Genomic DNA, 12603 nt, shown 5'->3' with positions numbered 1-12603 from the left:
GTTTGAGTCGAGAAATCGTCAGGTTGGAACAACGGGTGAGTGCTGCCTATTGACTCAGCTACCATGGCCCCCTTAAACATTTTATCCCTGATCATACAGGGACTCAATGTACCACAGAAATACACTAAAGAGTTTAGGTCATTCTAAGCAAAAAATGCACACATTGTGTGCCTGCAAGAGACTAATTTTACAGTAAAATCAATACATTTTTTAGTTCATCCTATCCACAAATATTCACTGCCTCGGCCAATACCAAACAAAGTGGAACTCTTGTGGCTTTCCACAATTCATTTGGAAATTAAGGATTCAGATGGAAGATATCTAATCCTTACGGGACACATTTTGGACACAGAAATAACTGTGGTTTCTTATTATGCACCTAACAAACAGCCGATTCCATTCTTAACACATCTATTACAAGTAATTAATGCACATAGACTGGGAACAATCATTGTATGTGGTGATTCCAACCAGGTTCTCCTACCATTTCTGGACAAAACACCATATACTCCACCCCATAACCACTCTAAAATATCTCTCTCTCTCAACTCCTTTCCAAACACAATTTAATTGATTCATGGAGAGAGAATAATCCAACAAAAAGAAATTACACCTACTTTTACACCCTCACTAAACTTTCAGTCCTTTTGACCACATTTTCCTAACCACAGGAATGATACCTGAGATTCTCTCATCAAATATAATCCCCATCCCATGGTCTGACCATAATGCAGTCCTAACAACTATTGCATCAACCATACCTAAAGCACAAGATAAAACATGGTATTTACCAGAGATATTACTTAAAAACCCTTTATATTGTCACAAAATTGAACATGCTCTGAAAGAATATTTAACATTCAACAGAAATTTCCCCAATAACATTGTGGGAAGCACATAAACCGGTCTTGAGGGGAACACTTCAGCAGCTGTATGGAATACTCAATAGAGAACGCAGAAATCTTGCACGCAAATTAGAAACACAATTTAACTCCTTTTCCTTAGCTTTCCAAAGCAATTCTAATCAAACTACTAAAAATAATTTAGAGAAGGAACGCCTGGAATATAATTTATTTCTTACAGAATCATCTGATAAATTACTGCGTCATTCCAGACATGCTTTCTTCATGAAATCTAACAAACCAGGCACATACCTGGCGAGGGGACTCAGATCTATAAATAACTAATTTAAACCAATTCGATTAAAACTATTTAAAAACATATATACAAGCAACCCCCTTAAAATCGTTCACAAATTTCATTCTCACTTAAATACACTATACACGGACTCAAATACATTCAATTCAAACAAAGCAGATTCCTTCTTCTCACAAATTAACCTACCTGAATTAACTGTTTCACACAAAACACAACTTGAGATACCTATCACGGCAGCGGAAGTAGAAAAGGTCATCAAAGAGTTGAAAATTAATAAAATACCAGGACCAGATGGTTATTCTGCATTATACTACTGCACCTTTTCAGACTCTATTTCCCCTATATTGGCAGAGGCAATCAATAATTTACTCGAAAATAAATCATTTAGACAAGAATCCTTATTTGTGATCATATGTATGATTCCCAAACCCCATTCCAATGATACTTTTTGTACTAACTACCGACCTATATCAATGCTAAATCTTGATATCAAAATTCTTGCATCTTAGAATCCTGTCTAAGTAGATTCATTGGCACACTTCGTGATCAATCATGATCAAGTTGGCTTTATGCCAACACGACAAGCAGGCGATAATGTATGCCGAGCAGTTCTTTTAGCACAAATTGACAAAACATGTTGCATTTCCTCCTGCTTTCTCTCACTTGATATTCAAAAGGCTTTTGATTCTATATCCTGGTCCTACCTGCGAAGTGGAGTTTTGGCCCAAATATTACTTACTGGATCAGGGCACTATATAATAAACCTAAAGCATATGTTAAATATGCAAGTTATAAATCTGATATCTTTAATATTGAAAGGGGCACTAGGCATGGGTGTCCGCTTTCACCCCTGTTATTTGCACTTCTTATAGAGCCACTTGCCCAATGGATCAGATCAGATCCCACCATAACGGGTATTGAAGTAGGGGGATTTTAACACAAAATGTGTCTATTCGCGGATGATATCCTCCTATTTCTTTTATTGCCACAAGTATCAGGCCCTAACCTAAAGCCAATACTTGATGACTTTGCAACCTTCTCTGGCCTTTTCATTAATCCCAAGAAATGTGTAGCACTAAATGTATCTCTTTCACATTTAGAATTAAGTTCAGGGTAGGTCTTCCCTTTACCTGGCAGATAAATGTTGAGAATGCCCAAAATCAGCACCACAAATCTCGACTACTATAATGAGTCATAGCTCTCTGTTGACAGTGATGGATGGGCATATTGTATTCGCGGGGTCCATATCTGGGAGAATTTTTTTTGTGTGTCCAGTGGAATGCTGGTCAGTTTCTCATTGATAAAAAAAAACAGTCTATCCACTGACAAACTTCCTTAAAGGAAACAAACAGTTTTTTCCAGGCTTTGGCAATAGTCTGTTTTGCCATTAAACAAAATATAGGTCACCAATTTGAATTAGGTTTTAGTAAAATCAGGGGGTTTAAGGTGTAATAAGACATACACAAAGTCACTGCTGTTATTCATAGCCTCACACTTGTTAATTTATGGCACATGTGGGGTGGTTGATCTTGTGCTATTTTTTTGTCTAACTTTTTTTTTTTTTGGCTTCATATTGTAAGTTGTGAGTGGTCCATTCCTGTCTGGTATCTTGGGAAAGTTGGTCTGAGCGCCTTTGAAATTTCGATAATAAAATGCTGTTGTTCTAGCTTACCTACAATGCAAGGCCCATGCATGAGTGCATCTGTATAAAACAGTGTCCCATTATATTTAAGTCACACACAAAAATAAACTCAAAAACCATGTGCAATTAGCCAGTGTTTTTCTGCAGTATGCTTTAGTATTGAAAATAATTCATTATAAAAAAAAAAAAAAAAAAAACATGGTCTTTCAAAGTAACAAATATGGAGTGGAATTATAATAGTCCAGGAATTTGTGAACATTTTCTATTAAAAATTTACTTAACTAGTATTCTTAACCCCCAGAAGGGTGGAGATGAGATAAAATGAATTAAAACAATCAAAGCTATAATTTTCAACTTGTAAATGCTATCTAATTGAGTACATTGAAATTATATCACTAACGACATGTACTTTATTGCATTCAACTGTAATGATAAGCAATAGCTCAGTAAACACAAAAGGAGTGTATATGCGTTGTAATCAACATTTAGTAATGAGATGCTTTCCCTGTGTCAGCACATAAAACGTGCACGTTTAGTTTTCAGCCAATAGGAATGCATCTTACCTTTCTAAATGGTATCCCAATGATTTAAAAGCTAGTGAGATTTTCAGTTTGTTGTGGTTATTGTTGGATCTTTCTTTCTTTTAGTAGCCAAGCTGGTCTAAGGCTTCCTGCACCATCTCCTGATCACCACGATGCGTCTGTCTGCTAGCGAGAAGGCTGGTGTGCTTTCCTTGGTGGGCAAAATTTCCCCCAAGGCCAGTGATCTGGGTGCTGAGGCTTTGACAAGGTAAGGTTCTATTATTCTTGGTTATATTTTATATAGCATATAACATTGTAGATTTTCAACTATCTGTATAATGTAACAGCACATGAATTTTTAGGCTAATGAAATTAGTTACACTGACAAATAGCTGCTTATTACATGGAATAAGTCATTCCAATCCTTTTCAAAAAGCTACTGAATTCATATCCTGTCTCCACTCTACAAAACTAAACATTTTTAGGTTGAGGTAAAGTGTTGTAAAGTAAAAAAAAAAAAAAATTCCTAACATAAAAAAAAAGGTTTATACTTACCAATTCCTCCATTTCTGGTGTCCACACCTGTGCTCTCTGCTACACTTCTTCTGCATGTACCAATATAGCAAGCTGCTTGCTATGGGAGCACACATGTGGGCTTGCTCCTGAGTAAGGCTGTGTATGTCCATAGACACACACAGCGTGGCTTATCCCAGTTCCAACTTTCTCCTTGCAAGATTTGACTGACAGCAGCAAGAGCCAATGGCTCTAGTTACTATCAGTACAGCTAGTGTTAGCAGGGAGAAAAGAACCAAAGCTGGGCACAGTGCTGGATCAATGTAGGACTCAAGAAAGTGTTTGGGGGGGGGCAGCTAGTTGAAGCTTTTTTTTCCCTTCATGCAGAGAAAGATATGATTGGAAGAGAGTTTTGAAGTCTGATTTATAAAGGCCACACCCCTAGTACAATATAGAGGAGAAACTCCTCTTAAAAATTTTGACTTTTTGGGCTCAAGGAATGCACAAACATAAACTTAACATAGTGTTGATATAAAGTATCCCTCTAATGGAGTGCACGGCATCACCACGCACAGCGGATGTGGTGTGTGGGGCGACGTACTGCACTCGGAACCAACCGACGCGTTAAATCCATCTTAACCAGTGTGTGTGGCTGGCATCCCTACAGTGAGCAGCAGATAGCCAAACAAAAATGATGTCCATAGGTCATGGGTGCAGATGGAGACACAATTTTTTGTTAAGACACCCCCCTATGCTAAAGTGGGAAGAAGACCTCCATCTATCCTTCTCTGACACCCAATGGACAACAGACATTCATTGTAATTATTCAGTGTTCCCGCAATAAAAATAAAAATCGGCTAGCATGTTTACTGTGGGAACCTGGCTGTGATTCCTTGTGGTTTCACAGTCAGCTCCCCATTATAAATGCACGAGCCACGCTGTGCTATCTGACTTGTCCCCCAGCCTCCTGGGACCTGTGAATGTACCAAGAGGTTGTAGGCAGGGAGGGCAGGAAGAACTAGGCAGAACTAGAACAGTCACCTAGGCAGTCAAATTGGAAATGGGGAATGGTTACCTGTCAAAACTAGATATCGGCTCCCTTTTGGATGACATTTTGCTTTAAGTTACACCTGAAAATAAACTAAAAAATCATGTGGATTTAGCCCGTGTTTCTCTGCAACATGCTTTAGTGTGGATAATACTGTATATATATATTTTTATATATTTCCAGAAAGGAAATATGATTAACCTTTGGGAGTACCAAATATAGAGTGGAATTGATAGTCAAGGTATGTGTGGGCTTTTTCTGTGAAATCTATACTTGCCTGGTATTCTTGACTCCCAGAAGAGTGGAAGAGATACAACATTAATGAAAACAATCATAACCATTCTTTGTAACTTGTAAAGGCTATAGGTTTAAATACATTTAAAATATATGTGGAATGCCATGTAATGTAATGCAGTAAACTGCAATAATTTGCAAAAGCTCAGTAAACACAAAATTAGTGTATATGCTTTGTAATCAATATATAGTTATAAAATGTTTACCCTGTATCAGCAAATACAGCATGTATGGTTCAAAAGATAAGTCCATTTTAAAGGGTGGTATGTCATTTTGGCCAATAGGAATACAACTTGACCACTGTGAATGGTATTATACCACTTACAGACCGGACCATTTTGCTGGTCAAAGACCAGACCACTTTTTGCGATTCGGCACTGCGTTGCTTTAACTGACAATTGCACGGTCGTGCGACATGGCTTCCAAACAAAATTGACGTCCTTTTTTTCCCACAAATAGAGCTTTCTTTTGGTGGTATTTATTTTTTGCGCTATAAACAAAAATAGAGCGACAATTTTGAAAAAATGCATTATTGTTTACTTTTTGTTATAATAAATATTCCCCAAAAATATATAAAAAAAAAAATTTTTCCCTCAGTTTAGGCCAATACGTATTCTTCTACATATTTTTGGGAAAAAAAATCGTGATTATTGATTGGTTTGCGCAAAAGTTATAGCGTTTACAAAATAGGGATAGTTTTATGGCATTTTTATTAATAATATTTTATTATTATTTTTTTTACTAGTAATGGCGGTGATCATCGATTTTTATTGTGACTGCGACATTGTGGCGGACACATCGGACATTTTTGGCAAATTTTTGGGACCATTGTCATTTATACAGTAATCACTGCTATATAAATGCAGTGATTCCTGTGTAAATGACACTGGCAGTGAAGGGGTTAACCAGTGGGTGGCAGTGTAGGGGTTAAGTGTTCCTAGGGATGTGTTACTAACTGTGGGGGGGTTGGGCTTTCATTTAGTGAACACTGATCTCTGCTCCAATCACATGGAGCAGAGATCAGCGTCACTAGTTGCTAGGCAGAATGGAGAAATGCTGTTTACACAGCATTTCCTCCATTCAGCCGTCCCGTGAGACGATCGCGGGTATGCCCACGGCGATCAAGCCCGCGGGAACCACGACCGGACTCACAGGGGTCCCGACCGGCACGCAAGCACGCCGCCGGCGGTGCGCTCGTGGTGGCAGGGCGGCATTGAAGATTGGACGTACCTGTATGCCAATATGCCATTCTGCCAACGTACATCGGCGTGCGCTGGTCGGGAACCGGTTAATGTGAACCTTTCTAAAGTTGGCAAACTGATCTAACTTACTGCACCAATTCCCAATCATCACAATGGGGGTTATTTACGAAAGGCAAATCCACTTTGCACTACAAGTGCACTGCAAGTGCACTTGGAAGTGCAGTCGCTTTAAATCCAAGGGGGACATGCAAGGAAAATAAAAAACATAATTTTTGCACATGATTGGATGATAAAATCAGCAGAGCTTCCACTCATTTCTGATCTACCCCTCAGATTTACAGTGACTGCACTTGTAGTGCAAAGTGGATTTGCCTTTTGTAAATAACCCCCAATGAATCTGCTAGCGAGAAGGCTGCTGTGCTTTCCCTGATTGGCAAGATTGCCTCTCAGGCCAGTAATCTTGGTGCTGAGGCTTTTAACTAGGTAAAGTTATTTTATTCATGGTTATTTTGTATATAGATTATTACAGTGTACATTTTCAACTGGATAAATAATGTAACAGCACAGACATTCTTAGGCTAATTTACCAAAACTGACAAACAACTACCACATGGAATAAGGCTGGATTCACACCTATGCAGTTTAAGTGCTTTTTACATTTTGCAGATTTTAACTACAGTCCATTTAACACGGTTTCCTATGGAACATGTTCTGTAGTGCAAATCTGCAAAATGCAAAAAGCACGAAAAATGCATAGGTGTGAATCCAGCCTAAGTCAATTCAGTTCTACTAGCCATGTGTATGGCCTCTAAAGATCTAAGAGACTATTAGCTGACATTACAACCTGTTTCAACTCTTCAAAACTAAACATTTTCAGACTTGAGATAAGCTTAAATGATAATTGATAGAAAGATGTAAGCAATTAGTGATTTCTATTACTGATATTTTATGTATCACACATTATATAGCATTTGTTTGCAAATAGATTCCATAAAGTCATAAAACAAGGAGATCATTTACATTTCTTGAAGGACAGTAAGGTTTGTTTGCTAGACTTAACAGCAAAATAATACAAACGTTGCTTTCCCAGTGTTTCTATATACAGTATATTCATTTCATTTACTGTGCAATGCATCATTTTTCATATACTAACTGCTGCAGTCATTTTATTTTCTGTTAGGCTTTTTCTTAGCTTCCCCCAAACCAAAATTCATTTCATCCACTATGACCTGACTCCTGGCTCTGCTGATCTCAAGACACATGGTGGAAAAATTATGAATGCTCTAGTAGGTGCAGCCCATCACCTGGATGACCTTGCTGGCAACCTGTCCTCCCTCAGTGACCTGCATGCCTACAACCTAAGAGTGGGTCCAGGAAATTTTGCTGTGAGTACCACTGAATGTTATTATACAATAATAAGATAACTTGATTCAGGTGGACAAAACACATTGAGTTTAGGTGTTTGCAGCATTATATAGTATTGATACTCTGGCGGGCCTCAGTTTTGATGCTAATATTTAAGCACTTGCTTACTGGGCACTTAAACCCCCCTCCTGCCCAGACCAGTTGTCAGCTTTCAGCGCTGATGCACTTTGAATGACAATTGTGCAGCCATACAACACTGTACCCAAATGTCAGTTTTATCATTTTTTTCCCATAAATAGAACTTTCTTTTGGTGGTATTTGATCACCTCTGCAATTTTTATTTTTTGTTAAAAAAAATTTAAAATAATTTTTTACATTTTTAATTTTTTTAATATTTTGTTATAAAATTTTGCAAACAGGTCCTTTTTGTCCTTCATTGGTGTACGCTGATGAGGCTGCACTGATGGGCACCAATAGGCTGCACTGATGGCACTGATGAGCATCGATGGGCTGCATTGATGGGCACTGATAAGCAGCACTGATGGGCACTGATAGGCAGAACTGGTGTGCACTGAGAGGTGGCACTGAAGGGCATTTATAGGTGGCACTGGTAGGTACTGAAAAGGGGCATTAATAGGTGGCACTGATAGGTGGCAGTGAGGGGGAATGGGAGGGTGGCAGTGATGGGCACTGATGGGTGGCAATAATGGGCACTGATCAGCACTGGTAGGTTACACTGATAGGCAGCACTGCTAGGTGGCACTGATGAGCCACTGATTAGCACCACTGGTGGACATTGATAGGTGGCACTTGTGGGCATTGTTAGGTGGCACTCATGGGCATTGATAGGTGGCACTGGCAGGTGGTAATTGTGGGCACAGATGAGGCAGATGTGCAAGGGACCGACGTCCCTTGCACATAAGCCAGTGATCGATTACCGAGCTTTTGTTTACATCACGTGGTCAGCCGTCACGTGGTAAGGGGCAGTGATCGGCCCCTTACTTGGATCTGTGATCACCTGAGTCTTAGTGACTCAGTGATCACAGCGCACGCTGCGCACACCCTGCAGGGGGCGCACGGGGAGTGTGCAAAGGGGAGGACATTATATGACGGCCTCTCGGAAATTCAGGTGCGCGATGTGGCCGTCATTTGGCTATAGCGCGGACACCAAGTGGTTAAAGGTCATACTTTAAGTAGTAAATATACTTGGAATGCTATGACAGTTTTTAGGAAAATTGTTATGACATAAATATAGAGGATGTTATTACTGACCTCTCTAAAAATGTTAGCCTTTGGCCTGCCATCATTATTTTCTTAATTCAATTTTTTCTTAATCAGTAAAATGTGAAGCCAAAACTCTTGATATGCATATTTATTGTGGGTCACTAACATGGAAGGTATTAAAGGCAGAGAGTAAACACAATAGCTAGGTAAGGTACAGTAGTAAGCCCCCCCCTGATTTAGAGCATCTTCCACAAAATACTTTCATTTTAAGAGAATAAGTTTGCTCTGTAACCTTTAAGAGATAATCAATAAATTAAGACAGAGAAGTAGAGCTGGTGCAGAAAGGGCTGAGGTAGTGTCTCAGTCCCAAATTAGTATGCATAACACAGAGAAAAAATATTTTGCCCATGGGACTTTCATACAATATAAAAATATGAAAAATGTATTGACATACATTTAAAAACAAACATTGCACAGTAACTGTATTAATAAGCACTAGAGTTACATAGAGTTACATAGAAATCACATAGAAAGAAATTAGTATGTGGGACCTAGAGGCACCATATAGATACCATCATCAATCACGTCGAGACCAGTCGCACAGTTGCTTCAGATCGATGGTAGTATCTATATGATGCCTCTAGGTCCCATATACTAATTTCTTTCTATGTGATTTTGATGTAACACTAGTCATGCTTATTAAAACAGTTACTGTGCAATGTTTGTTTTTAAATATATGTCAATACATTTTTCATATTTTTATAGATATTGTTTGAGGTGTGACTATTTAACTGCTTAAGGACCGCCTCCTGCACATATACATCGGCAGAATGGCATGGCTGGGCACAAGCACGTACCAGTACGTTGCTCTGCAAGTGCCCAGCCATGGTCGGGAGCGCGCCGCGGCCAGCACGCTCCCGACCCGGTCCGCAACCGTGGCCGTGGGACCAACAGACCGCCGCTGGCGTCCCGCGATCGGGTCACACAGCTGAAGAACGAGGAGAGGTCTGTGTGTAAACAAACCTTTCCCCGTTCTTCCTAGTGTGGCTGTCACCAATCATCTGTTCCCTATTATAGGGAAAGACGATCAGTGACGTCACATGCCAGGCCACGCCCCCTACAATAAAAAAACACATGACGTCACACATAACCCCTTTCTCGCCCCCTAGTGGTTAACTCATTCACTGCCAGTGTCGTTTACACAGGAATCAGTGCATTTAAATAGCACTGATTGCTGTATAAATGACAATGGTCCCAAAAATGTGTCAAAAATGTCCAATGTGTCTGCCATAATGTAGCAGTCACAATAAAAATCGCTGATCGCTGGCATTACTAGTAAAAAACAAAATATTAATAAAAATGCTATAAAACTATCCCCTATTTTGTAAACGCTATAACTTTTGCGTAAATCAATCAATAATCGCTAATTGCGATTTTTTTTAACAAAAATATGTAGAAGAATACATATCGGCCTAAACTGAGGAAAAAAAAAATTTTTTAATATATTTTTTGGGGATATTTATTATAGCAAAAAGTAAAAAATATTAAATTTTTTTCAAAATTGTCGTTCTATTTTTGTTTATAGCGCAAAAAATAAAAACCGCAGAGGTGATCAAACCAAAAGAAAGCTCTATTTGTGGGGAAAAAAGGACGCCAATTTTGTTTGGGAGCCACATCGCACGACCGCGCAATTGTCAGTTAAAGCGTTGCAGTGCCGTATCGCAAAAAAGGGCCTGGTCCTTTTGCTGCAAATTGGTTCGGGGCTTAGGTGGTTACAAGTCCTGTGGGCAAAATACTTTTTTCTCTGTGTTGTGCATACATTAAATTAAAAAAAAATATCTAGTATGTACTTTCCCCACTTTTCTGGAATTTTCCAATAGACCTAGTATTAAAATTGGAACAACTGTGGAGCTTTTCTCTAGTTACCAATCTGATTCTTAGGTTCTGAAAGATAAAGCCTAACTGGCTGCTACGGTATATGCAACAATTGGAATTATGCTGATTATAACTGAGTATTTTTTTATTAAGCATTGCTATGTAAAATTAATTCAGAATTACCTTTAGAATCGCATTAAAAACACAATGTACATATTGCAATATTCCTAATTTAAAGCAGTTTGAACATTACTGACCTTATTAAATACACAAATATTTATATATATATATATATATATATATATATATATATATATATATATATATATATATATATATTCTCTATTTCTCTTTTGCAGCTGCTGTCTTATATTATCCGGGTGGTCTTGGCTTCTCACTTCCCAGGTGATTTCACTCCTAAGGTTCAGGCTGCCTGGGAAAAATTCTTTGCTATAATTTCTGCAGTCCTCACCTCCAAGTAAAGATGAATCCATCCAACATGATAGGCCAGATCAGCAATTAAAGAAAGTATAACAATGTTCAATTGGGAATTCTTTGGGCCCATTTCAATTACATCCTAGTTGCAATGGTTTACTTATATTGTCCATCATTTATATATCAGGTGCTCTTGAATAAAGCTAATTTCAATTACAACCTAGTTGCAATGGTTTACTTATATTGTCCATCATTTATATATCTGGTGCTCTTGAATAAAGCTCAATATATTTTTAGTTTCTGCCTCAGCTGTATCATTATTATGTTTGGTTCTTGATGATTTGACATTATTACAAATATTGTATGTGGTAATTGTGTCTTTAAAAAAAAAAAAAAAAACAGGTTATGGGTAATTAAAAAAAAAAAAACATCTGCCCAATCAACTACTGTGTTTTAGAGTGAGCATGGGTTTTAAAGTCTGGCATTAATTTTTAGACATGTGCAGAGTGAAATATGTTGTTTCGTAATTTTGTTTTCGTCCGAAAAATACATTTATTTAGTTACTCCCGAAATTCGTTTTTATTTATTTTGTTTTTCGTTCAAAAATTGCATTCGCCCGAAAATCCACATGAATTACGGTCGAATCTGTCTTTGAAGGCTTATGGTGTCTGTTGAATGTATAAAGAAGATTAGACGGAGCTGCTAAACTATATAGCATACTTCGCATGAACTTTAGAACCCTATTAAAGTCTATGGGACTCCAACGTTCAAAATCTAAAGTGCTAATTTTAAAGGCTAATATGCAAGTTACTGTCCTAAAAAGTGTTTGGGGACCTGGGTCCTGCCCCAGGGGATGCACAGTGAGCAAACAAAAATCTAAATCAAATCAATATTTGGTGTAGCTACCCTTTTGGCTTCAAACCAGTATCAATTCTTACACTTGCACACTTTGTGAACTTGCACAAAGTCAAGGATTTTGTAAGATTAGAGTCAGATGTATGATCAACCAATTATGCCAAGCAGGGGCTAATGATCATCAGTCTCATAGGTAGTTTAAAACAGAAACAGTTGTGTAGGAGGCTTAAAACTGAGTGAGGAATAGCCAGATTTTGCTATTAAGGTTGTGGAAGACAGTTTTATGTCACAGGACATACACCACGACAAGACTGAACACAGCAACAAGACACAATATAGACTATAGAGGTAGATGAGAGACAAACCATGCTTACTTCCCTTTGACATCGAAAGATGGCCATCAGCACAGAACTGGTGGAAAGCAGTGGGACCCAGGTACAACCATGTACTGCCCAGGGAAGTCTGGAGTCT

General features: G+C 38.4%; 2 protein-coding genes across 4 annotated transcripts in view; one reads left to right on the top strand and one right to left on the bottom strand.

Annotated features, from left to right (window-relative positions):
• The window catches only part of RALYL (RALY RNA binding protein like), a 1540715-nt gene that overhangs the window by 969034 nt on the left and 559078 nt on the right, over positions 1-12603 (bottom strand). The window lies entirely within an intron of this gene.
• Positions 3495-11454, top strand: LOC143998368 (hemoglobin subunit alpha-3-like). The gene is made up of 3 exons (XM_077493961.1): positions 3495-3589; positions 7559-7763; positions 11202-11454. Exons 1-3 carry the CDS (start codon positions 3495-3497, stop codon positions 11322-11324), a joined length of 423 nt encoding a protein of 140 aa, XP_077350087.1. The 3' UTR covers positions 11325-11454.

The sequence above is a fragment of the Lithobates pipiens genome, unplaced genomic scaffold (genome assembly GCF_037356315.1).
Source record: "Lithobates pipiens isolate NorthernLeopardFrog02 unplaced genomic scaffold, aLitPip1_a1.2 Scaffold_19, whole genome shotgun sequence".
NCBI lineage: Eukaryota > Metazoa > Chordata > Amphibia > Anura > Ranidae > Lithobates > Lithobates pipiens.
The sequence above is the reverse complement of the archived record's forward strand: the minus strand, read 5'-3'. Positions and strand labels throughout refer to the sequence as shown.

What these genes read in the sequence shown, in the direction of transcription:
- LOC143998368 (XM_077493961.1), top strand. Translation starts at nt 3,495, where the DNA reads ATGCGTCTGTCTGCTAGCGAGAAGGCTGGTGTGCTTTCCTTGGTGGGC. An exon ending in GGTGCTGAGGCTTTGACAAG is followed by an intron (nt 3,590 to 7,558) that starts GTAAGGTTCTAT and finishes ATTTTCTGTTAG; the next exon opens with GCTTTTTCTTAGCTTCCCCC. An exon ending in TGGGTCCAGGAAATTTTGCT is followed by an intron (nt 7,764 to 11,201) that starts GTGAGTACCACT and finishes TCTCTTTTGCAG; the next exon opens with CTGCTGTCTTATATTATCCG.